Below are 23580 nucleotides of genomic sequence, written 5' to 3' on the forward strand. Positions count from 1 at the left end.
CATAAGCGCTGTCAGTCACAGCGAAGGGGGCGTGGTTATCTTGACATGAAGCAAGGGGGCCGCTGCCTCCTTGACTTCAAGCATGTGTGGAGAAGCGTGCCGGCAGGGGATAAATCAACGTTTTCAGTACTTTTGCTGCATTTGCCTTCAGGAAGTGAGGCATCATCAAGAACACACTGCTGGCGGCTTGGGATGGTTTTGGGAGATGACAGGTTCCCTTTAATGTTACATCATGAATAAGTGAATGCAGAACAAACACATTGTATTCATTTATTCTTAGAAAACATCAGCAGTGCTATACAGTGTGTACACTACATGTACACTGGGATAACATACATGCTAAACCAGTCCATAGTGTTACATCAGCTCACTATTGTATGTTACTTCTGTGCGGACAGTATAATGCTGAGAATGGAATGGAGTCATGGGTAGCCGTATGCCATTACATGGTGTTCAGAAATGTAAGAAAAAAAAAATGTGTTAGAGGGAACCGGTCACCTGGTTTTTGGCCACCAAACAAATGGCATGCTGTTACACAGCCAGGGTTTAGGGTCGCCACAAAGAATCAAACTTAGGGCTCATGCACATAGCCGTTTCCCGGATGTGCCCGTATTGCGCCCCGCAATACACAGGCACTGGCTGTGTGCTCACTGCATCACGGATGTGGACCCATTCACTTGAATGGGTCCGCAATCTGGAAGGTCTGGTGCAGAACAGAGGCACGGAACCACTACGGAGTGCCTCCGCACCGCAAAAAAATAGAACATGTTCTAATTCTTTTGCGGTGCGGACAGATCACGGACCCGTTCAAGCTGAATGGGTCTGGATCGTGTCTGTGCATTGAGGACAGAAAATTGCGGTCCCCAACAACTGTGTGCAGGAAGCCTTTCCAGGAGAGGGGTCTGGGAGTCTCTCTGGCTGCACTGGAGGCATGTGCCTTGTGCCAATGAAGCTACAAACTGCACATCTCACTATGCAGTGTACCCTGTCACCAGAAGAGTCCCAGACTCTTCACCCAGTAGGGGCATGTTCACATCACAGTTTGGTTTTCCATTATTCTGATATGTCAGAACAGAAAAGTAAAAAATAAATAAATAAATCAGATCCTTTATTTTGAGCATCTGTTGTGCTCATTTTCCATCCGTTTTTGTTAGTCCTGTCAGAGATCCGATATTTAAGACGGGAGAAAGAGTTGTGTGTGGAAGACTTCCTTCCATATAAAATAACGGATGTCGGACAGAAGGTTTAGAACCCTAAACCCCTGCATGCGTAACGGCACGCTGATGGTAAAGTGGCCCCAAACCAGGTGACAAATACCTGAATGGTCATAGCCTTGGGGGCACTTTGATGGATTAGGAGTGTAGAGCACTGGTTCCCAGCAGATGCAGACTGCATGTCCACCCGGGTAAAGCACGTACAGGACTGCATTCCTCTGGACTAGTCAGCATCCAGTCTCTGAAGGAAGGGAGTCGGACACCATAATAGTCAATGGGACCGGTATTTAAAAGATAGATAGATATATATAGATATCTATCTATCTCATATATATATAAAAATGAGTTTCTGTCTGTCTAGACATCTATCTGGACGTTCTTTATGTGCGACCAAACGACTGAACCGATCTTCACCAAATTTGGCACACAGGTACATCAGGTGTCCGGGAAGGTTTTAGACCGAGTCTCAGCTCTCTAGGACGTACCGTTCCTGAGATATTCCCAAAAAATGACCCACATTAGCCAATAGAAGCCTGCAAGTCTTTCTCTTCAAATCCCAACTGCCATACACACAGTTTTACTCCAGGTTTCCATAACAACCCAGCCATTTTTCTTTACTGCTTAAAGGGGCATGCACTGTTGAGGTCACTTTTATTAAATGGGCGGGCACTGTGGAGGTCACTGTTTTTAAAGAGGAGGGAGCTGTGAAGGTCCCTGTTAACCTCTTACGAACACGGCCATATTTCACCTTAAGGAACAGGCCATTTTTTGCAAATCGGACCCGTGTCACTTTATGTGTGAATAACTTTAAAGGGAATCTGTCACAGTTTTTTTTTTTGTATAGAGCTGAGGACATGGGTTGCTAGAAGGACGCTAGCACATCGCAATATCCAGTCCCCATAGCTCTGTGTGCTTTTATTGTGTCAAAAAAACGATTTGATACATATGCAAATTAACCTGAGATGAGTCCTGTCCCTGACTCATCTCACATACAGGACTCATCTCTGGTTAATTTGTCTATAGACAAAATCTGGGTGACCGTTTCCCTTTAAAACGCTTTGACTAAGGGTACTTTCACACTTGCGTTTTTCTTTTCCGGCATAGAGTTCCGTCACAGGGACTCTATACCGGAAAAGAACTGATCAGTTTTATCCCCATGCATTCTGAATGGAGAGCAAGGCCTCTTTAACACTTGCGTTGTCCGGATCCGGCGTGTACTCCACTTGCCGGAATTACACACCGGATCCGGAAAAACGCAAGTGAACTGAAAGCATTTGAAGACGGATCCGTCTTCAAAATGCTTTCAGTGTTACTATGGCAGCCAGGACGCTATTAAAGTCCTGGTTGCCATAGTAGTAGTGGGGAGCGGGGGAGCGGTATACTTACAGTCCGTGCGGCTCCCGGGGCACTCCAGAATGACGTCAGAGCGCCCCATGCGCATGGATGACGTGCCATGCGATCACGTCATCCATGCGCGTGGGGCGCCCTGACGTCACTCTGGAGCGCCCCAGGAGCCGCACGGATGATAAGTATACTGCTCCCCTGCTCCCCACTACACTTTACCATGGCTGCCAGGACTTTAGCGTCCCGGCAGCCATGGTAACCATTAAGGAAAAGCTAAACGTCGGATCCGGCAATGCGCCGAAACGACGTTTAGCTTAAGGCCGGATCCGGATCAATGCCTTTCAATGGGCATTAATTCCGGATCCGGCCTTGCGGCAAGTGTTCAGGATTTTTGGCCGGAGCAAAAAGCGCAGCATGGTGCGGTATTTTCTCCGGCCAAAAAACGTTCCGGTCCGGAACTGAAGACATCCTGATGCATCCTGAACGGATTTCTCTCCATTCAGAATGCATTAGGATAAAACTGATCAGGATTCTTCCGGCATAGAGCCCCGACGACGGAACTCTATGCCGGAAGAAAAGAACGCAGGTGTGAAAGAGCCCTAATCCGTTCAGGATGCATCAGGATGTCTTCAGTTCAGTCGTTTTGACTGATCAGGCAAAAGAGAAAACCGCAGCATGATACGGTTTTCTCTCCGGTGAAAAAAACTGAAGACATGCCTGAACGCCAGATCCGGCATTTTTTCCCATAGGGATGTATTAGCGCATTCAGAATACCCGAATGCCGGATCCGTCATTCCGTTACGCGCATGCGCAGACTGAAAAAAAGGTGGAAAAAAATAAATGCCGGATCCGTTTTGCCGGATGACACTGGAACGACGGATCCGGAATTTCAATGCATTTTTTCGACTGATCAGGCATTTTTAAGGCTGATCAGGATCCTGATCAGTCTTACTAATGCCATCAGTTAGCATATATTTTGCCTGATCCGGCAGGATCTCTCTGCCGCAAGTGTGAAAGTAGCCTTATCCTGGCCATTCTGAGTATTGCGATACTAGTCAATACCGCGCAAAAAAAAATAAAAAAACACCAAAAAAAGCCGCGTGCATTTCATGAAATGTTCAGCCCATAATAGAACAGTCCTATCCTATTTTTTGGGGTGACAAGGTGACTAAAAAATGGTGAATGCTCACCGCATAGGAGATTTTTTAATAATTTAATAGTTTGGACAGCGCTATATAATATGTTTATTTATTCTTTATATATTTTATATGTAAAATTGGGAATGGAGGGATTTAAACTTAATATTTTAGGGTACTTTCACACTAGTGTTTTTCTTTTCCGGCATAGAGTTCCGTCCTAGGGGCTCAATATCAGAAAAGAACTGATCAGTTTTATCCCCATGAATGGAGAGAAATCCGTTCAGGATGCATCAGGAGGTCTTCAGTTCAGTCATTTTGACTGATCAGGCAAAAGATAAAACCGCAGCATGCTACGGTTTTATCTCCGGCGAAAAAAAAAATAATAAGATTTGCCTGAATGCCGGATCCAGCATAATGCACCCGCACTAAATCCGGACCCATTCACTTCTATGGGGCTGTGCACATGAGGGGTGATTTTCACACATCACTTGCGCGTTGCGTGAAAATCGCAGCATGCTCTATGTTGTGTGTTTTTCACGCAACGCAGGCCCCATAGAAGCTAATGGGGCTGCGTGAAAATCGCAAGCATCCGCAAGCAAGTCCGGATGCGGTGCGATTTTCACTCATGGTTGCTAGGATGAAAGTCTATTCCCTGTATTATTTTCCCTTATAACATGGTTCTAAGGGAAAATAATAGCATTCTTTAATACAGAATGCATAGTAGAAGGTCAATATAATTAACATTGGTGGCGCAGTGCGCCCCCCCCCCCCCCCGCCCATCACCCCAGTATGATAAACATTGGTGGCGCAGTGTGCTCCCCCAATATAAGAAACATTGGTGGCGCAGTGCGCACCCCCCCCCCCAACACCCCAGTATATAAAACATTGGTGGTGCAGTGTGCCCCCCCTCAATATAATAAACATTGGTGGCGCAGTGCGCACCCCCCCCCCCCAACACCCCAGTATAATAAACATTGGTGGTGCAGTGTGCCCCCCTCAATATAATAAACATTGGTGGCGCAGTGCGCACCCCCCCCCCCCCAACACCCCAGTATAATAAACATTGGTGGTGCAGTGTGCCCCCCCTCAATATAATAAACATTGGTGGCGCAGTGCGCACCCCCCCCAACACCCCAGTATAATAAACATTGGTGGTGCAGTGTGCCCCCCCTCAATATAATAAACATTGGTGGCGCAGTGCGCCCCCCTCAATATAATGAACATTGGTGGCGCAGTGTGCAGTGCCAATGAGGGTTAAAAAAAAAAAATAAATAATAATTTAACTCACCTCCTCCAATTGATCGTCTCCTGTTCTTTCTTCAGGACCTGTCAGAGGACCTGTGGTGACATCACTGTGCTCATCACATGATACATCACATGATCCATCACCATGGTAATGGACCATGTGATGAGCTCAGTGACATCACCACAGGTCCTGAAGAAACAACAGGAGACCGGCAGCTACGCGATAAACTGGAGGAGGTGAGTTAATTTTTTTTAAATGATTTTTTAACCCTCATTGGCACTTCCCACTGTGCCACCAATGTTTCTTATACTGGGGTGTTGGGGGGCGCACACTGTGCCACCAATGTTTCTTATACTGGGGTGTTGGGGGGGGGCACACTGTACAGGGAGTCTAAGAAAGAATCGAATGAGTCACTAAGTCGGCTCTTTAGTTCTTTTCACCTGTGACTCATTCGATTCTTTCTCCCTGTACTTGTCAGTGACTCAGAGCTGCTAGTGTTTGCCTTGCCTCAGCTCTGATTGGTTGGTGGGCGGGGAGGGGAGGGGCTGGCAGAAGCAGCTTCCACTCTAGGATCAGATTACACTCCTCCCGAGTCCCTCCCCTCCCTGCTGCCAGCGTCTCTGCTATTGTGTGTTGTGACGGAGCTGACTCAGACTGAGGAGAACATCGGCGGCGGGGCAGAGAACTATCAGCTCCTGTGCCCGCCGCTGTTCTACTGCAGAGCTGCCGCGGAGGGTCTAGTCGCAATCTTGTCACCATTTGTGAATTCTAAGTCGCATTGGCGACCATTTTGGTCGCCATCTGGAGCCCTAGGAATGACATTTTATTTTTTGGGGATGTTACAAGGCTTAGAAGTTTATAAGGAAATCTTGAAATTTTTCAGAAATTTTCAAAAACCCACTTTTTGAGGACCAGTTTAGGTCTAAAGTCACTTTGTGAGGCTTACATAATAGAAACCACCCAAAAATGACCACATTCTAGAAACTACACCCCTCAAGGTATCCAAAACTGATTTTACAAACGTTGTTAACCCTTTAGGTGTTCCACAAGAATTAATGGAAAATAGAGATACAATTTCAAAATGTCACTTTTTTTTCCATTTTAATAATTTTTTTTCCAGTTACAAAGCAAGGGTTAACAGCCAAACAAAACTTAAAGGGGTTCTGCACTTTCATTTAACTGATGATCAATCCTCTGGATAGATCATCAGCTTCTGATCGGCGGGGGTCCGACACCTGGGACCCCCGCCGATCAGCTGTTTCAGAAGGCAGCGCCACTCCAGTAGCGCCGCGGCCTTCTCACTGTTTACCGCCGGCCCACTGACGTCACGACTAGTATCAACTAGCGTGGGCACGGCTAAGCTCCATTCAAGTGAACAGAGCTTAGCCGTGCCCCACGCTAGTTGATACTAGTCGTGACGTCAGAAGGCTGGAGCGCCGCTGCCTTCTCAAACAGCTGATCGGCGGGGGTCCCGGCCGATCAGAAGCTGATGATCTATCCAGAGGATAGATTATCAGTTAAATTAAAGTGCAGAACCCCTTTAACATTTATGGCTCCGATTCTGCAGTTTACAGAAACACCCCATATGTGGTCGTAAACTGCTGTACGGGCACATGGTGGGGCGCAGAAGGAAAGGAATGCCATACGGTTTTTGGAAGGCAGATTTTGCTGGACTGGTTTTTTGACACTATGTCCCATTTGAAGCCCCCCCTGATGCACCCCTAGAGTAGAAACTCTAAAAAAGTGACCCCATTTTAGAAACTATGGGATAGGGTGGCAGTTTCGTTGGTACTATTTTAGGGTACATATGATTTTTGGTTGCCCTATATTACACTTTTTGTGAGGCAAGGTAACAAGAAATAGCTGTTTTGGCACAGTTTTTATTTACAACATTCATCTGACAGGTTAGATCATGTGGTATTTTAATAGAGCAGGTTGTCACGGACGCGACAATACCAAATATGACTACTTTTTTTGGTTGTTTGTTTCAGTTTTACATAACAAAGCATTTTTTTTAAATGATTCTTTAGTGTCTCCACATTCTGAAAGCCATAGTTTTATTTATTTTTTGGGTCTTAGGGGCTCATTTTTTGCGGGATTAGATGACGGTTTGATTGGCACTATTTTGGGGTGCGTATGACTTTTTGATCGCTTGCTATTACACTTTTTGTGATGTAAGGTGACAAAAAAATTCCTTTTTTTTCACCGTTTTTATTTTTCACCTGAGGGGTTAGGTCATGTGATATTTTTATAGAGCAGGTTATTACGGATGCAGCGATACCTAATGTGTATAATTTTTTTTTATTTACTTAAAGGGGTTCTGCACTTTGTTTTAACTGATGATCTATCCTCTGGATAGATCATCAGCTTCCGATCGGCGGGGGTCCGACACCCAGGACCCCCGCCGATCAGCTGTTTGTGGAGGCAGCGGCGCTCCAGCCTTCTCATTGTTTACCGCCGGCCCACTGACGTCACGACTAGTATCAACTAGGGTGGGCGGGGCTAAGCTCTGTTCACTTGAATGGAGCTTAGCCTCACCCACACTAGTTGATACTAGTCGTGACGTCGGTGGGCCGGCGGTAAACAGTGAGAAGGTCGCGGCGCTGCTGGAGCACCGCTGCCTTCTCAAACACCCGGGACCCCCGCCAATCGGAAGCTGATGATCTATCCAGAGGATAGATCATCAGTTAAAACAAAGTGCAGAACCCCTTTAAGTTTTACACATTAACAGCTTTTTTTAAACAAAAAAAAAATTATGTTTTAGGGTCTCCATATTCTGAGCCATAGTTTTTTTTATTTTTTGGGCGATTGTCTTAGGTAGCGGCTCATTTTTTGCGGGATAAAATGACGGTTAGATTGGTACTATTTTGGTGGGCATACGCCTTTTTGATTGCTTGTTGTTGTACTTTTAGTGATGTAAGGTGACAAAAAAATGGTTTATTTAGCACAGTTTTTATTTTTTACTATTTTCATCTGAGGGGTTAGGTCATGTGATGTTTATAGAGCCGCTCGATATGGACGCAGCGATAACCAATATGTCCCTTTTTTTTTTACTTTATTTGGGGGAAATTACTTTTTTTTTTTTACTTGAAACTAAATTTTGTTGGGGGAAAATTTTTATCTTTTCACTTTTTTTCTGTATTGTACACTGTGGAGGTCACTGTTAAAGGGGCGGCCACTGTGGAGGTCACATGGGGGAAACTGTCGATATCTCTTTACGACACATGGAAACATAAAATGAAATAGATAAAATATACTCGTGCGAAGCCGGATCCTTCTGCTAGTATAAAATAAAATCTAAAAACACTGGCTTGCCAGAACAGGGCCATACAGAAGTAGAACAATCCGTATTGTGTGTACTCTTGGGAGGCCGGAGAGACCCCCAGGGATGTGACGGGCAGTCGCCATGCACTACACGCGGCAGGCCATGCAGTACACAGCACACCTGCCTCACCTTCACACTCAGGCTGAGGCGCTGCCCTCACAGACAGAGCCCAGAATATGCCCAGCCCCAGCCATATCAGCGCATTCCTTTGCGTCCCCGGCTCCACACGTAACATGTCGTCCGTTCTCTTTCCGGTTCAGCGCCTCACTTCCACACCGCCAGATGACGTCACGCATCGGCTTGCCGCTCCACCCCTTCCACACTGTATGGCCCTGTGATTGGCTGGGTTCCAGAGCGGCGGTCGGCAATGTGAGGTCTCTTCTGCCTTGCTATTGGCTGTCGCTCCTCACAGCCCTGCGTCCGCATTGGCCGGGAGAGGTTTTCTCTGGTGCCAGACACCGGCATGGCGGCGATCGGTGTACACTTGGGCTGCACGTGTGCTTGTGTTGCCGTGTATAAGGTAATCGGGTGGAGTGGTACTTTGCTCATCTGTGACCATCATGAAGGGAATGTGTAACGGTGCGATGTCTTTATCGCATCAGTGCAGGCGGTGAGAAGGGGCACGGGTGTAAATACCGTCCAAGTCTGTGGATGCGTTTATAATAACGCCGAGGTTTGGAGGTCCCTGGCCTTTCATTGTGTGCAGGAGGGAGCATTGGGCCCAGGTACCCCCTGATGCATTGCTGCATTTATCTTCTAGGGAATATTACTGCAGATTGTATTGTCCATCACGTCTACACTTACCATGTGGCATTATGTATATGAAAAGTATATCCCTCAGCAGTTGCCATAGCAATCAGATCAGTGCCCTGCTGTGTCATGTCTGGGGGTCCCTGAGCTGAGACCACCAAGGTTTAGTACATTCCAGTCCTGATGATTTTATCATACATATCCCTAGGTGACCCTTCAGCCCAGTGATGATACAAGAGTAGGGATGAGCGAAGCTCGGCGTACAAGGTTCGGGTTATCTGAGAATTCCGTTATGGATTCCGCTACCATAGACCATAAGTTATAGTCCTGGTAGCGGAGTTCTTAGATAACCCGAACCTTGTACGCTGAACTTGAAAACGTCAGTTCCCTCATCCCTACACAAGAGCATGGCCCATGGCTCCCAACTGATGTTTTCTGACATGTCAGATGTTTATAGGTGAAGCTTCACTTTCTTTCCTTTTTCATAATTCATCTACCTGCCCTTATGATACGAGTGAGGTTAAGCCCCATGCATCGGAGGAATTACATCTACACCTGTGGAAGTGTTGATGATTTGCATTGTAAATTTTAGCACATCTGCAAATACTGCGGATAAGGCTACTTTCACACTAGCGGTTTAGTTTTCCGGTATTGAGATCCGTCATAGGATCTCAATAGCGGAAGAAAACGCTTCAGTTTTGTCCCCATTCATTGTCGATGAGGACAAAACTAAACTGAATGAAACGGAGTGAACCAGAATGCATTCTGTTCTGTTTGGTTGCGTCCCCATCGTGGACAGAATAATGGTGCAAGCAGCATTTTTCTGTCCACGATGTGGTGCGGAGCAAGATGGATCCATCCTGGCACACAATGTAAGGCCTCCTGCACACACACATGCAGGAGGCCTTACATTGTGCGCCAGGATGGATCACGAACACCGACCGTGGGGCAGCGGATCGCGGACCCGTTCACTTTAATGGGTCCGCGATCCGCCCGTTCCGCAAAAAGATAGGACATGTTCTATCTTTTTGCGGAACGGAAGTACGGGACCAAACCCCACGGAAGCACTCTGTAGTGCTCCCGTAGGGTTCCATTCCGTGCTTCCGTTCCGCATCTCCAGATTTGTGGACCCATTTACATGAATGGGTCCGCATCCGTGATGCGGAATGCACACAGAACGGTGCCCGTGTATTGCGGATACGCAAATGCGGTGCGCAAAACGGCAACGGGACACCTACGGTCGTGTGCAGGAGGCCTAAGTCAATGGGGACGGATCCGTTTTCTCTGACACAATAGAAAACGGATCCATCCCCTTTGACTTTCAAGACGGATCCGTCATGGCAATAGAAGACATAATACAACCGGATCTGTTCATGACGGATGCATGCGGTTGCATTATTGTAACGGAAGCGTTTTTGCAGATCCATGACGGATCCGCAAAAAACGCTAGTGTGAAAGTAGCCTGAATAGACAACTGGTCAGTTAGTTTCACCTTTTGCTATGTATAGGGTGAAGTAATTCACTTTCCTGCAATGGAAGTTTTCCAGGCGATTGAAAAAAAAAAAAAACATAAAAAGAAGTACCAAGCTCCTTATTTTTGTGGGAAATGTTGAGGGTGAATAATAATAGGACTAATCCTTGTACGGATCTGCTGCGAACCTGCAGCACATCCGCAACAGGAATCGGAGTGAACTTGTGATTTCTACCATGAATCTGCATGTTAGATTTGTGATATGTAGATCTGACATGTAAACATGGTCTTGGTCAGTACTAAACCTAGGTAGGTCAATGGTTAGCCCAGTTGATCTGTTATGATAGTCTTAACCTCTGCATAGTCGCCAGCCCTGAAAAAATGCGAAACAAATGCTTTACGCAAGTGGAAATGACTGAGGTTCTGAGAACAGGATATGTGAGCTGCAGTAGCCCCACGGAGGAGCATCCCGGTCAGCCACACTGAAATGGTTGGTAACAGGAAACCATGCACGGTATCAAACTGGCAGGTAAGGCTACTTTCACACTAGCGTTCGGGCGGATCCGTTCTGAACGGATCCGCTCATAATAATGCAGACGGAGGCTCCGTTCAGAACGGATCCGTCTGCATTATTTTTAGCATAGAACAGCTAAGTGTGAAAATAGCCTTGTACGGATCCGTCCAGACTTTCAATGTAAAGTCAATGGGGGACGGATCCGCTTGAAGATTGAGCCACATTGTGGCATCTTCAAACGGATCCGTCCCCATTGACTTACATTGAAAGTCTGGACGGATCCGCACGCCTCCGCACGGCCAGGCGGACACCCGAACGCTGCAAGCAGCGTTCAGCTGTCCGCCTGTCCGTGCGGAGGCGAGCGGAGCGGAGGCTGAACGCCGCCAGACTGATGCAGTCTGAGCGGATCCGCCTCCATTCAGACTGCATCAGGGCTGGACGGCTGCGTTCGGGTCCGCTCGTGAGCTCCTTCAAACGGAGCTCACGAGCGGACCAGCGAACGCTAGTGTGAAAGCAGCCTAAGAGAGACTTTGGGTTTAGTGTAGCAACTGACGGTAATCTTGAACCTGACCTGATTTTGCAACAGATGGAACGGATTTCCATATATGCACATAGCTGTATTATGAGTCTGCTGAAAGTTTAGAAACTTTATCAATCCCATTCAGTTTTTTGGCTTTAAAGGGCTTCTGTCACCCCACTAAAGTGTTTAGTTTTTTTTGGCTACTTATAATCCCTATACTGCGATATATCAATCTATAATGCTATTACTCATTTTGGTTCAGTAGTTAATTCAAAAAACGGACTTTTATAATATGTAAATTACCTCTCTACCAGCAAGTAGGGCGGTTACTTGCTGGTAGCAGCCGCATCCTCCTTTCATAAAGACGCCCCCTCCTCATGTTGATTGACAGGGCCAGCGAGTGCTCTCGTCCTCTGCTGGCCCTGTCTGCATTCAAAATCTGGCGCCTGCGCCGTACCTGTCTTCAGTCGGCGCAGGCGCACTGAGAGGAGAACGCTCGGCCGCTCCATCCTCAGTGCGCCTGCGCCGATGACGTCACATCTACACCAGGCGCATTGAGGATAAAGCGGCCGAGCGAGCGTCCTCCTCTCAGTGCGCCTGCGCCGACTGAAGACAGGTACGGCGCAGGCGCCAGATTTTGAATGCAGGCAGGGCCAGCAGAGGACGAGAGCGCTCGCTGGCCCTGTCAATCAACAGGAGGAGGGGGCGTCTTTATGAAAGGACTGGAGGATGCAGCTGCTACCAGCAAGTAGCCGCCCTACTTGCTGGTAGACAAGTAATTTGCATATTATAAAAGTCCGTTTTTTGAATTAACTACTGAACCAAAATGAGTAATAGCATTATAGATTGATATATTGCAGTATAGGGATTATAAGTAGCCCAAAAAAAAAAGACTTTAGTGGGGTGACAGAAGCCCTTTAAAGAGGACCTGTCGCCTCACTTGACATGTTTGTTTCAGTAACTACTTGTACTATCCTTGTAATAATTCTGGAACATCTATTCTTATGACTAGGCTGTGCAGTTCCTCTATTATTCCTGCTAGATTTATTAATGAGTTGCAAGCAGTCTGCAATGAACGTCTAGATGGGTGTTACCAGTTGGTGCTACTAGTGTCAGACTGTGCAAGGACATAGGAGAGGTGTCAGGTCCTCTGTTAAAGGGGTTGTCCGGGTTATTTTTTTTGTTCTTTTCTAACTAATCAAATGTAAAGGCTTTACCGTGCACTTACTGCATCTGTAGTTGCTGCTTTCTCAGATTTCACTGAGGGTCACATGACCTGTGATGTCAGCTTCTCTCCGTGCTCTGATGATGTTTCCTGCACAAGCCTGAGAGAGCAGAGATGTGTCTGTACACGAGACATCACTGTGCTGGCCAAGCCCCCTGCATTGGCTGAGCTGCTGCTCTCTGCCCTGTGCCTCCCTCCCACTGGATACTCCAGGAAAGATTAACCCCTTCAGGAGCACAGACTCAGGGCTGAAGGCTTTACTTAGTAGCTGCAGGCAGTGGTGAGACAAATGCTGGGCACATTTGCTGACAGAGGAGTTCTGCAGAGCATTGCACAACAGGTAGGGGGAAGATCCTGTGTGTATCAGCAGTGTCATTGTGTAGCTGGGACCTGTAGTCCTACAAACACAACATGCTGAGTCTACCAGCAGGCAGACATGTCACTCAGGGCAGCTCTTGTATCCACTCCCTTAGCAGTGTCATTATACAGCTGGGACTTGTAGTCCTACACATACAACATGCTGCAGAGTCTCCCAGCACTCAGGGCAGCTCTTGTATCCACTCCCTTAGCAGTGTCATTATACAGCTGGGACTTGTAGTGCTACACATACAACATGCTGTTGATTCTACCAGCAGGCAGACATGTCACTCAGGGCAGGACTTGTATTCACTCCCTTTGCAGAGCAGGGGGAGGGGCAGAGATTGTTGTTATTGCATGTAAACAAAGGGCCAGAAGAGAACCAAGGAAATGTGGAAATATATTTATTTTTTTACCTAAAACTTGCTTAGCTCAGTTATAAATTTCTGCTCATCCGATTTACAGTGCTTTATTTATTTTTTTGTTTTATAACTCTGACAACCCCTTTAAGGCCTCATGCACAACAAGACCATGTTTGTATCGTGGTCCACAGATCTGCAAAATGCGGACACTTTCCATGTGCTATCCGCCTCTTTCTCACTCCCATTACTAGAAGTGGCTATTCTCGTCCTGCAGAATAGGACATGCTCTATAGTTTGTGGAACAGACATATGGATACGGGCAGCACACTGAAGATATCCGTGTGCTGCCTTATTTTTGCAGACCCATAGAAATGAATGCTGATCGGACACGTACATGAGGCCTAATACTGCAGTGTGAATGAAGCTCGACTCCGGCTCCTCGTATTCAGCAGCTATTACTTTTATTGTCCCTTCTAGGATGGCCGTGCTGATGTGGTGGCCAATGATGCAGGTGACAGAGTTACTCCTGCGGTTGTCGGGTACTTGGAGAATGAAGTGGTAAGGTTCCACTCGCAGGTTATTTTTGACGCTGTTTAGAACCTTGTTCATCTGTTTGATGCCATTCATCGTATTTTGACAGATTGTTGGTCTCGCAGCCAAACAGAATCGAGTTAGAAATGCAACAAATACCGTGGTAAAAGTCAAGCAAATATTGGGAAGGAGGTAAGAAAGTTGTTGTGATTGCTACCTGTGATGGTCATCATTATGCATATAGAAATCTGCAAATAAGTCAAGAATTTCTGAAACCTTCTGAGCTTTCCTGGGTATGTCCGTCTCTACAGTTTATCTGCAATACATGCTTGCATGACGGCTTATCTGATCCTATAATGCAGCAGAATTGCTGACCGTGCATGTTAAGGCTGAGTTCACACTTCAGTTATTGTGAGCCGAAACCTACACAGAGATGAGGTATAATGAAAATATTTGCACCCATTCTGTGCTTTTGACCCGCTCCTGGTTTTGGCTTGCAATAACTGATGGAAATAACTGACCAAATAACTGAAGTGTGAACTTGGCCTTAGGCGCATTTACAGGGGACCATTATCAGGGGACTATTGCCTCTATAAAGGTGTCACTGATCACACAATGAATGAGAAAAAATGCTCATTTGTTTCTATTGCATCTTTAAAGGGGTTCTCTGGGAATTAAGAAAATGAAAATACTTAAATATTACTATAATAAATATATTCCCAAATACCTTTAATCAGTTAGAGTGGCTAGTTTTGTCTACAGAGAAATCACTAGGAGAAATAAAATGGCCACTGTCCTACCAGTACACATAGAATCTGTCCTAATCACACCGGAGGACAAGTTACTTCACAGCACTGAGCTAAAGAGCTGCCTCATCCTCCTCTCTGCTCTGCTCATCAGAAATCATGATCCTGAATACAGGGTAATCTCTGTGGTAATGGAGAAGACGAGGAGACGTGAGAGGAGGGTGGGGGTAATGAGCAGCAGCACTTGTATGCAGTCTCCATTACCACAGCTCCATATCGCCACAGTCCGTACTGTCCATCCTCTCAGTACTTCATGTCTCCTCTGAACTAAATTCCCCAGAGATTCGGCTAAAGTTCTTATCATCTGTATTCAGGATCATAATCCCTGACAAGTAGAGCAGAGAGGAGGATGAGGCAGCTCTTTACCTCAGTGTTGTGAGGTAACTTGTTCTCCTTTGTGATTAGGGCAGGTTTTGTGTCTACTGGTAGGACAGCGGCCATTTTGTTTCCCCTGATGATTGATCCCCAGACAAAACGAGCAATTATAAGCTAATGAAAGGTATTTGAGAATATACTTATAATAAAGTAATATTTAAGTATTTTCATTTTCTTAAGTCCTGGAGAACCCCTTTAAGGTGGGCATAAAAATCATGTATTGGCAGCAGATATTACCATGTAAACAAGGGATGAGCTGCTGACAGAATGCGATTCATTCAATCCCCGCCTGATCATTGCTTTGTGAAAATAAACCTCCTATGCCATTGATTCTCACTTATTTGGGCAATTCATCTGCTCATGCAAAAGGACCCTTTACTGAGGATCAGCACCTGATAAGTAAAGCAGTGCATTTGTTGATGTGGTGCTCAGAGGTGGACGTTATGCAGGTAATTCTAGGTGGACATGTAGCTACATTTGACCAAGGCTGGGCAGCTCTCACTAGGTAAACGCTGTGTAATGATCATTACCTGGTTATATGGACTGGAAAAATGCAAGCTTTGAATATTCTAGGTGACACACATTTATTTAAAGTGGTTTTCCAGGATTTTTAATATTGATGACCTATCCTCCGATATCAATATCGGATCGGCACCTGGCATCAGCTGGTTGAAGAGAAGGGCGCGCTCCGTGCCAACACAGCCTTTCCTTCGTTGTGCTGTCCACATCGCAGCGGTGAACAGATGTAATTACAAGAAGCCATCCTATTCACTTCAATGGGACGGCTCATTCCTATATAAGTTAGCACTGGTGCCTTGCAGCGCTGGGGTCCTAGGTTCGAATCTGACCAAGGGCAACATCTGCATGGAGTTTGTATGTTCTCCCTGTGTTTGCATGGGTTTCCTCTGGGTACTCTGGTTTCCTCCCACACTCCAAAGACATACCGATAGGGACCTTAGATTGTGAGCCCCATTGGGGACTGTTGGATGCTGATGTAATTACACCTGCTCACCAGCAGGCAGGTAAATAATGAAGGGAAGGCTGTGTTCTCTTCAAACATCTGTGCGGCGATCTAATATTTTTGACCTATCCTGAGGATAGGTCATCAATATTAAAATCCCAGAAAACCCCCTTAAGTACACTCGCACGCTTTCCTGTTAGTTTTGTGACGTTGCCTATTTTCTTTGTCACATGTCTAACTGATGTGTTTATATCATGGCAGTTCTGATGACCCACAAGCCCAAAAACACATCTCGGAAAGCAAGTGTCCAGTAAGTATATGCCTGTAACAGTCTTCAGTATTGCCAAGTCATCCTGATTCCAGTATCTGTAGTGATGTACTGTACAGTTTTTCCACTACATCAAGCTACTCCCACAGATTGGGGGATAACTTATATCGGTGGAGGTTGGACCATTGGGACTCTCACCATTCATGAAAATGGGGGCCCCGTATCCTGTTGGGAAATCCATGGAGCTGCAGGTCAATCATGCGCACGGCTGCTTCAGCTTTCCAGCAGTCTCATATGGACGTGTATGCTCAACCTGCCGCTCCATTTATTTCAGGGGTCTCCATTCTTGTGATCAGTGGTAGTGATGAGCGAAGCGAGCTTCCGATGTTACATCTGAAGTCGCTTTGGATTAATACTGTATGGAGATCCGTAACTTCAGAAGTTGATTTTATAAAGTGGAAAACTTCTTTAAAACTTGAAACCAAACTCTGCTTCGGTTCCAACTGGTAGCTCAGAACCGAAGCTGAGTTTGGTTTTAAGTTTTAAAGAGGTTTTCTGGCTTGGTACATTTTTCCATCACAGTGTATGCTGCTAATACCCAGGGGTTACAACCACCCTGTAATCCATCAGCTGTGGTTGTGCTTGTACACTGTAGCAAAAGGCGGCAACCCCTCTGGTGTCTGGGACCGTGGGAGTGTGCATAGGTCAGCGCTTTTCCCATAGTCCACCGCTGCTGGATTTACAGGGTGCCTGTAACCCTGGAAACAAGCAGTGTATAATGTGATGGAAAAATGAATCCAGGCAGCAAAGGAAGCAATATGGAGAATCACAATACATTAGTAAGTGCTTAACTCTTTCTACATGATAAATGCCATATGCGGAAGTGACACAGCCTCTTTAAAAAGTGGTTGTCATACGTCTTCAAATAAAGATGTTGTCAGTTTTATGCTGCCCAAACCACGGGTAGCATGAATTCTGGATAGGCTCCTACATTACAAACAACTGGCATATATTCTTTGAAGCATAAATGTAAAACGAGCCGGCCATGATGGGAATTGTCTGCTGGGCAGCCCCCCTTCGGCATCTCTTCTCCCAGCTGGGCTTGATTGACAGGTCTCCCCCCTATTTGCACATAGGAAGACACCTGACAGGCTGAGTGGGGTGGGAAGAAATCTGTGCCATCGTCCTTTGCAGTGAGGGACCTTGTCAGGATTTCATGCTGCATGTGGTTTGGGCAGCAATCCCTTTTGCCCGAGATGGGAATTACCCACATAAGTGCCAGTCTAGGGAGGCAGAGTTAAGGAAGCGGCCAGAGCGCCACTGTTGGATTACTCCCATAGCAGCGATTGGGAGCACAGCAAACGACTCTGTTCCTGTAACTCCCAAGCTGTGGAAACGGCACAGAAAGCTACACTGCATAGCTCCCATCCACTGCTATGGGAGTAATGGAAACAGCAGAGCACCAGCTGCGTAACTCCGGCCACCCTGGACCAGCGCTTAGTGTAGGTTATTACCATCTCAGCCATGAGAGGCCAAGATGGGACAACCCCTTTAATATCTGTAACTGGTGCTGTGGCATGAGGGCACATGTAAACACTTGCGGTGGTAGTAATGGAGGCAGGGACCACAGGATCCGTTGTTTCCTTGGCTTCTCCTACTTGAACATGCCCATATAGGTAGGAGCGGCCGCTGAATAATCGCTTCTTATGATGTTATTGCAGTAAGATATTAAAGAGGACCTGTCGCCGCTCCTGATGGTTCCATGCATTCCCCATGTAATAACATTTCTGCAGCATCTATTCTTATGCCTGTATGTTGTGCCATTCCTTTGTTATTTCTGCTAGAATTTATGAATGAATTGTCAGCAGCTTGCAGTAAGGGTACAGATGGGTGTTACCAGTCTGGGGTGTGTCCCTGCACAGTCTGACACCAGCAGCACTGACTGGACAGTCGGACACATGGTATCTTTACTGCATGCTGCTGGCAATTTATTTGTAAAATTCTTGCAGGAATAATAAAGGAATGGCACAACACAAAGTCATAAGACTAGATGTTCCAGAATTGTTATTACATGGAGAATACAAGTAGTTACTAGAACTGACAAGTCAGTAGGGGTGAGAGGTCCTCTTTAAAAAAAATACATTAAAGGGGTTCTGCAGTTTTAAACTGATGATCTATCCTCTGGATAGATCATCGGCATCTGACCGGCGGGGGTCTGACTCCCGGGACCCCCGTCGATCAACTGTTTGAGAAGGCCACGGCGCTACTGCCTTCTCAAACAGCTGATCGGCGGGGGTCCCGGGTGTCAGAGGATAGATCATCAGTTTGAACAAACTGCAGAACCCCTTTAAGAATGCACAGCAATAGCAAGTGCCATAACGTTTGTATTTTACATCGGACAGACATTGATTAGAACCTGGCAGTTCCTGTTAATTCACACTAAAACGCATGCTCACAAATTTTAAAAATGACTTGAACTGAAAATCTTTCAGTGGCTTTGAATTTTTGGAGTTTACCATGCTTATGCACTCTGGCTATAGAAAATAAAAATGATGTATATTTTACAATTCTAGGTGGTTGAAAAAGGAGGAAAACTCAGATATGAAATAGACGCGGGCGATGCTGTGAAACTTGTGAGTCCAGAAGATGTTGCTAAACTGATCTTCAGTAAAATGAAAGGTACCCACAATCCATTTTCACTGACATGTCCCTTGTCACCTGGTTCACACTGACCAAACTATTCCATTGCGCTTTAGAGACTGCCCAGTCCGCTTTGGGATCGGACGTCAATGATGTGGTAATCACCGTGCCGTTTGATTTTGGTGAAAATCAGAAAAAAGCTCTTGGGTAAGAAGGTTTCCTGTGTAACCATAATATTATATAGCTATTTATGGGCTATTACGGCTCTAGTGAAAAATAAAAAATGCTGTGGGGCTCTTGATAGTACTTTACTCTTTTTCTGCACAGTTTTGTGCTTCAGATCTGTTCAGTTTGTAACGACACTGTCTGAACTGTCGTCTTTTTCATGCAGTCGTACATGCTACAATCTTTCTTCTCACTGTCATCAGTCTTGTGTATGATACTCATTTGGTCAGACACTTTGCAATAGTTGGAACTTAGCTCTCCAGGATCGCAGTCTTCTCCGCTTAGACGGTTTGCCCTCATCAAGAAGTCACTCCAGCTCTGCAGATTTGGGTGCAAACTGGCCACGGCCAGCTTAAGGCTCCATTTACACGTCCGTATAATGGGTCTGCATCCGTTCCTGAATGGGTGCGGACCCATTTATTCTCTATGGGGACGGAATGGATGCGGAGAGCACCCTATGTGCTCTCCGCATCCGCATTTCCAGAGCGGAATTGCGGACAAGAATAGGCAGTTCTATGGGGGTGCCGGCCAGGTGTATTGCGGATCTGTAATTTTCAGATCGGCAATGCACTACGGATGTCTGAATGGACCCTTATTGTCTCTTTTACAGCAGTCCAAACAAATCATAAACTCAAATCCTAGGCCGTCTGGCCACTGACTACACAGTATTTCTCCCTCTATCGGGATCTGGGTCTACCACCCAGCTCCCCAAAGCATTACATTACACAGGGTTAGAGGCTCCCACAGGCCTTCGCACAGCCTGCTCCTTCCCCAGACGGGGAGCCCTGATTTACCTGAGCTCCTCAGCTGGCTGCTAATTATCTAAATTACCAGCCTAGCTGCTGCAGACCTATTTTCCCAGCCGTTCCTGTTCTCGCCCAGCTTCCTCTGGGTGAGAGACACCTTTTGAATGGCCCTCTGGCAGCTCCACTGCCACACAGCCCACAAATTCTGTTGCCGTTAGAAATTCAGAGTCGTGTTTTCAGGATCTCCAATAAGCCAGACTGCACCATGCCAATAATAAGATGGAGGCATTCACTTATATTTTGGCCAAAATACACAGGCTCGCAACCCGCGTCATTGTCTTTTGAGTCCCCATGGTAATGTTACAAATAAAGAACAGAGAATGGGATCCACCTCCTTAAAATCGCATAAAACATCTTCCCACGTGGCATTTTCTGCATGCTGCTGGGAATTGTTGTCTTTACCCGCCCTTGTGTCAGGAAGTGTGGCCCTTTTCCTTGATTATTCTCTCTAATAATTGCTATGGAAAGCATGATGTGTCCAGATGGGTGTTACCGGTTGAGGGGGTGTCCCTGCACAGTCTGACATTATTCAACCATTGCTGCCATTGTCAGACTGTGTGGCATGAGGGCACACAGTCCCCCCAATGGTAACACCCAGCTGAACCTTCATGGTAAACACATAGAGGCATAAGAATTGTTGTTTAATAGGGAATGTAAGTCAGACGTTGGGAGAGGTGACAGGTCCGCTCTAAAAACCAGTAAACTGTAAAAAGCAAAGCTGTTGCATGGAGTATGTTTTGCTGTAACTGATCATTAGTTTATAGTAAATATAATACAATTTTATTTTTATTTTTCTTTAATCCAGGGAAGCGGCAGTAGCTGCTGGATTTAATATATTGCGTATGGTTCATGAACCGTCTGCTGCTCTCTTGGCGTATGGAATTGGACAAGAGACCCCCACGGGTAAAAGGTATACTAGCTTACCCCGGATTACCGGACGACAGTGTTTTGTGTTGTTTACTATGTTATAGTATATGTTCTGTCCTTAGCACATAAGCTGCCTTTGATAGGACATAGCTAGAACACAGTAAGCTTCTTCTTTTCCTTCACGTTTTCAGTAGATTTGGATTCTTTGCTTGTTGATATGTTTCCCCAAATTATATAATTGCACCAACAGCTGGTGACTAAATGATAGGAACACAATTATACAGAGGTGGGAATGTCATAGTGTGTGCCTGTTGTCCGTTTTTAGACATGTAGCTAATAATAGTAGAGATACCTGGTCCCGAGTTCTCACTTCAGTCATTTGGTCAGTTATTTCCATCAGTTAGCGCTCATTCACACGACCGAGTGCCATCACCGTGTGCCATCCGCATCTGTAGTTCCGTTCCGTGGCACCGCTAAAAAATTGCAGCATGTCGTATTCTTGTCCACAATTGCAGATCTGCAATTTTCGGTCGTGTGAATGCGCCCTTATTGTGAGCCAAAACTAGTAGTGAAGCCTCCACAGAGATGAGGTATAATGGAAAGATCTGCACCTGTTCTGCGTTTTTGACCCGAACCTGGTTTTGGCTTACAATAACTGAAGTGTGAACTCCGCTTTAGCTGTAGCAGCATTGGATGGTTTATTCTTCCTACATAGAGTCCCTGTGAAATATTACGGTTTCCTCTGTTCAGACAGTCCACCAGGGCCAGGATCCATGTTATCCATGCTATCATATGCCTGTGTGCTTGTGCTGATAGGAGTGGACTGTAAAATGCGTGCAAGTCAAATCTCCATGTGTCATTGTGCTGGACTGGTCCATCTCACAGAGGCATCTCTTTATTCACAGAAATGTCTTGGTATACAAACTGGGAGGGACGTCCCTTTCTGTCACTATGCTAGAAGTCAACAGCGGGATATATCGAGTCCTAGCAACAAAGACTTATGATAATATTGGAGGAGTATGTTTTACAGAAGCTTTAGCCCAGTATCTTGCATCAGAATTTCAGAGGTAAGTTGTATTATGATATATGCTTTACTTTAATGCAGTCTGTCATCACTTTTGACCAGGCTAAATTACTGGCAGCTCTAGGTAGAGGCTGGGGAGAGCACTACAAACATGCCTTTTGTGGAGCTATCATCAGGAGTGCTGAGAATATGAAGTTTTATTCTGCTCACTCTAGTGCCCAGGTGGCGGAGTTTCACTGTGAAGTGCCCTCTACACCGAGCTACCTCACAGTCCACTACTCTGAGTGACAGAGGGGATTGGATGATGCAGTTGTCACTCGGAGCAGGGGGGGTGGGCTGTGAAGCAGCTCAATGTATAGAGCACTTCACAGTGAAGCTCTGCCCTGGATACTTGGGAGAGGAGAATTTGGCAGAATAAAACTTCACATTCTCACCACTCCTGATGTGAAAAGCTCAACAAAAGGTATGTTTGTCCTGCTGTCCCCATCCCCTGCCTAGTGCGGTTAACGGTTTAGCATGGTCAGAAATGCTGGCAGACTATCTTTAACCCCTTTAAAACCACCATTATGTAACTGTACATCATGAACTGGCTTTCCTTAAGCCATCATTGTCATACAGTTATGTCATAGTTTCACAGGAGCCTGGCATTAGCTGACCTCTAGGCTTCTGGAGTAACAGTCTGTCTATTCTCAACGTTTAAAGGGGTTGGCTGATAGGTTTTCCTTGAAAATATATATATCTCTTCAGGATACGTTGTTAATATTAGGTCAGCGGGGGGCTGTGTGAAGAGAAAACCGTGCTCATACGAGTGCTGCCTTCTCTTCATTGTTTACCTGCCCGTCGTCGTAACTGCAGCGGTGAGCAGGTGTAATTACATGTCATCCATTCTATTCACTTCAATGGGATGGCTTAGTTTTAATTACACCTTCTCATCACTGCAGTTGCGACAGTGAGCAGGTAAACAGACGAGAAAGCAGTGCTCAAACGAACGCTGCTGTCTCTTCAAACAGCCGATCCGGTTGGCCACCCCGCCGATCTGATATTGACGACCTATCCCGAGGATGGGTCATCAGTATAAAAAAAAGCAGACAACCCCTCTAACCTCCTAGATGACATGGTTAGTAGTGGATATGGCATCTAGGTGGTTAGACGGAGCGATGGACCTTTGTAACCACTGCACCTCCACCCCTCTTCAAATGCATTCACAGGTTGCCAGTGAGTTGCCTATTAGGCCGTGCCCTGGGCATTTATAGCCTGTCGTTTTACCCTGCCAGGCTATAATGCATTGGTATACAGATTAAGAACGAAAAAAGTTAATAAAAAAAAAAAAGAATAAATGTACAGATCTGTGGAGACAAGTGGTGAGCTGATTCTAAACTGTGCTTGAACTCTTGGGAAAGCTATCCAACAAAGCATCACTAAAGGGAGGAACGTTCAGCACTAGATCCAGATTCTCGATAAAATTTGCTGAAATATATTTGAATCTTCATAAAAATCCGTAATACAAAACAGAAACCACACAGTCTGGTCTACCCATTTTGGATTACTGAATCCTTATTCATGACCTACATATTGTATTGAGAATCCAGGTCTGGTGCTGGACATTCCTC

General features: G+C 45.9%; 2 protein-coding genes across 2 annotated transcripts in view; one reads left to right on the forward strand and one right to left on the reverse strand.

The window, feature by feature from the left end:
- The window catches only part of CDNF (cerebral dopamine neurotrophic factor), a 47660-nt gene extending 39112 nt beyond the window's left edge, over positions 1–8548 (reverse strand). The window contains exon 1 of the mRNA XM_044276760.1: positions 8398–8548. Coding sequence (XP_044132695.1) covers positions 8398–8503 — 106 coding nt within the window. The 5' untranslated portion in view covers positions 8504–8548. The remainder of the gene's footprint in view (positions 1–8397) is intronic.
- An 81-nt stretch (positions 8549–8629) lies between these two features.
- HSPA14 (heat shock protein family A (Hsp70) member 14) overlaps positions 8630–23580 on the forward strand; it is a 28470-nt gene continuing 13519 nt past the window's right edge. The window contains exons 1-8 of the mRNA XM_044276759.1: positions 8630–8788; positions 13945–14025; positions 14108–14190; positions 16402–16450; positions 18982–19087; positions 19165–19255; positions 20885–20989; positions 21852–22013. Of these exons, the coding sequence (XP_044132694.1) occupies positions 8732–8788; positions 13945–14025; positions 14108–14190; positions 16402–16450; positions 18982–19087; positions 19165–19255; positions 20885–20989; positions 21852–22013 (734 nt within the window). The 5' untranslated portion in view covers positions 8630–8731. The remainder of the gene's footprint in view (positions 8789–13944; positions 14026–14107; positions 14191–16401; positions 16451–18981; positions 19088–19164; positions 19256–20884; positions 20990–21851; positions 22014–23580) is intronic.

This window comes from Bufo gargarizans, chromosome 2 (assembly GCF_014858855.1).
Source record: "Bufo gargarizans isolate SCDJY-AF-19 chromosome 2, ASM1485885v1, whole genome shotgun sequence".
Classification (NCBI taxonomy): Eukaryota; Metazoa; Chordata; class Amphibia; order Anura; family Bufonidae; genus Bufo; species Bufo gargarizans.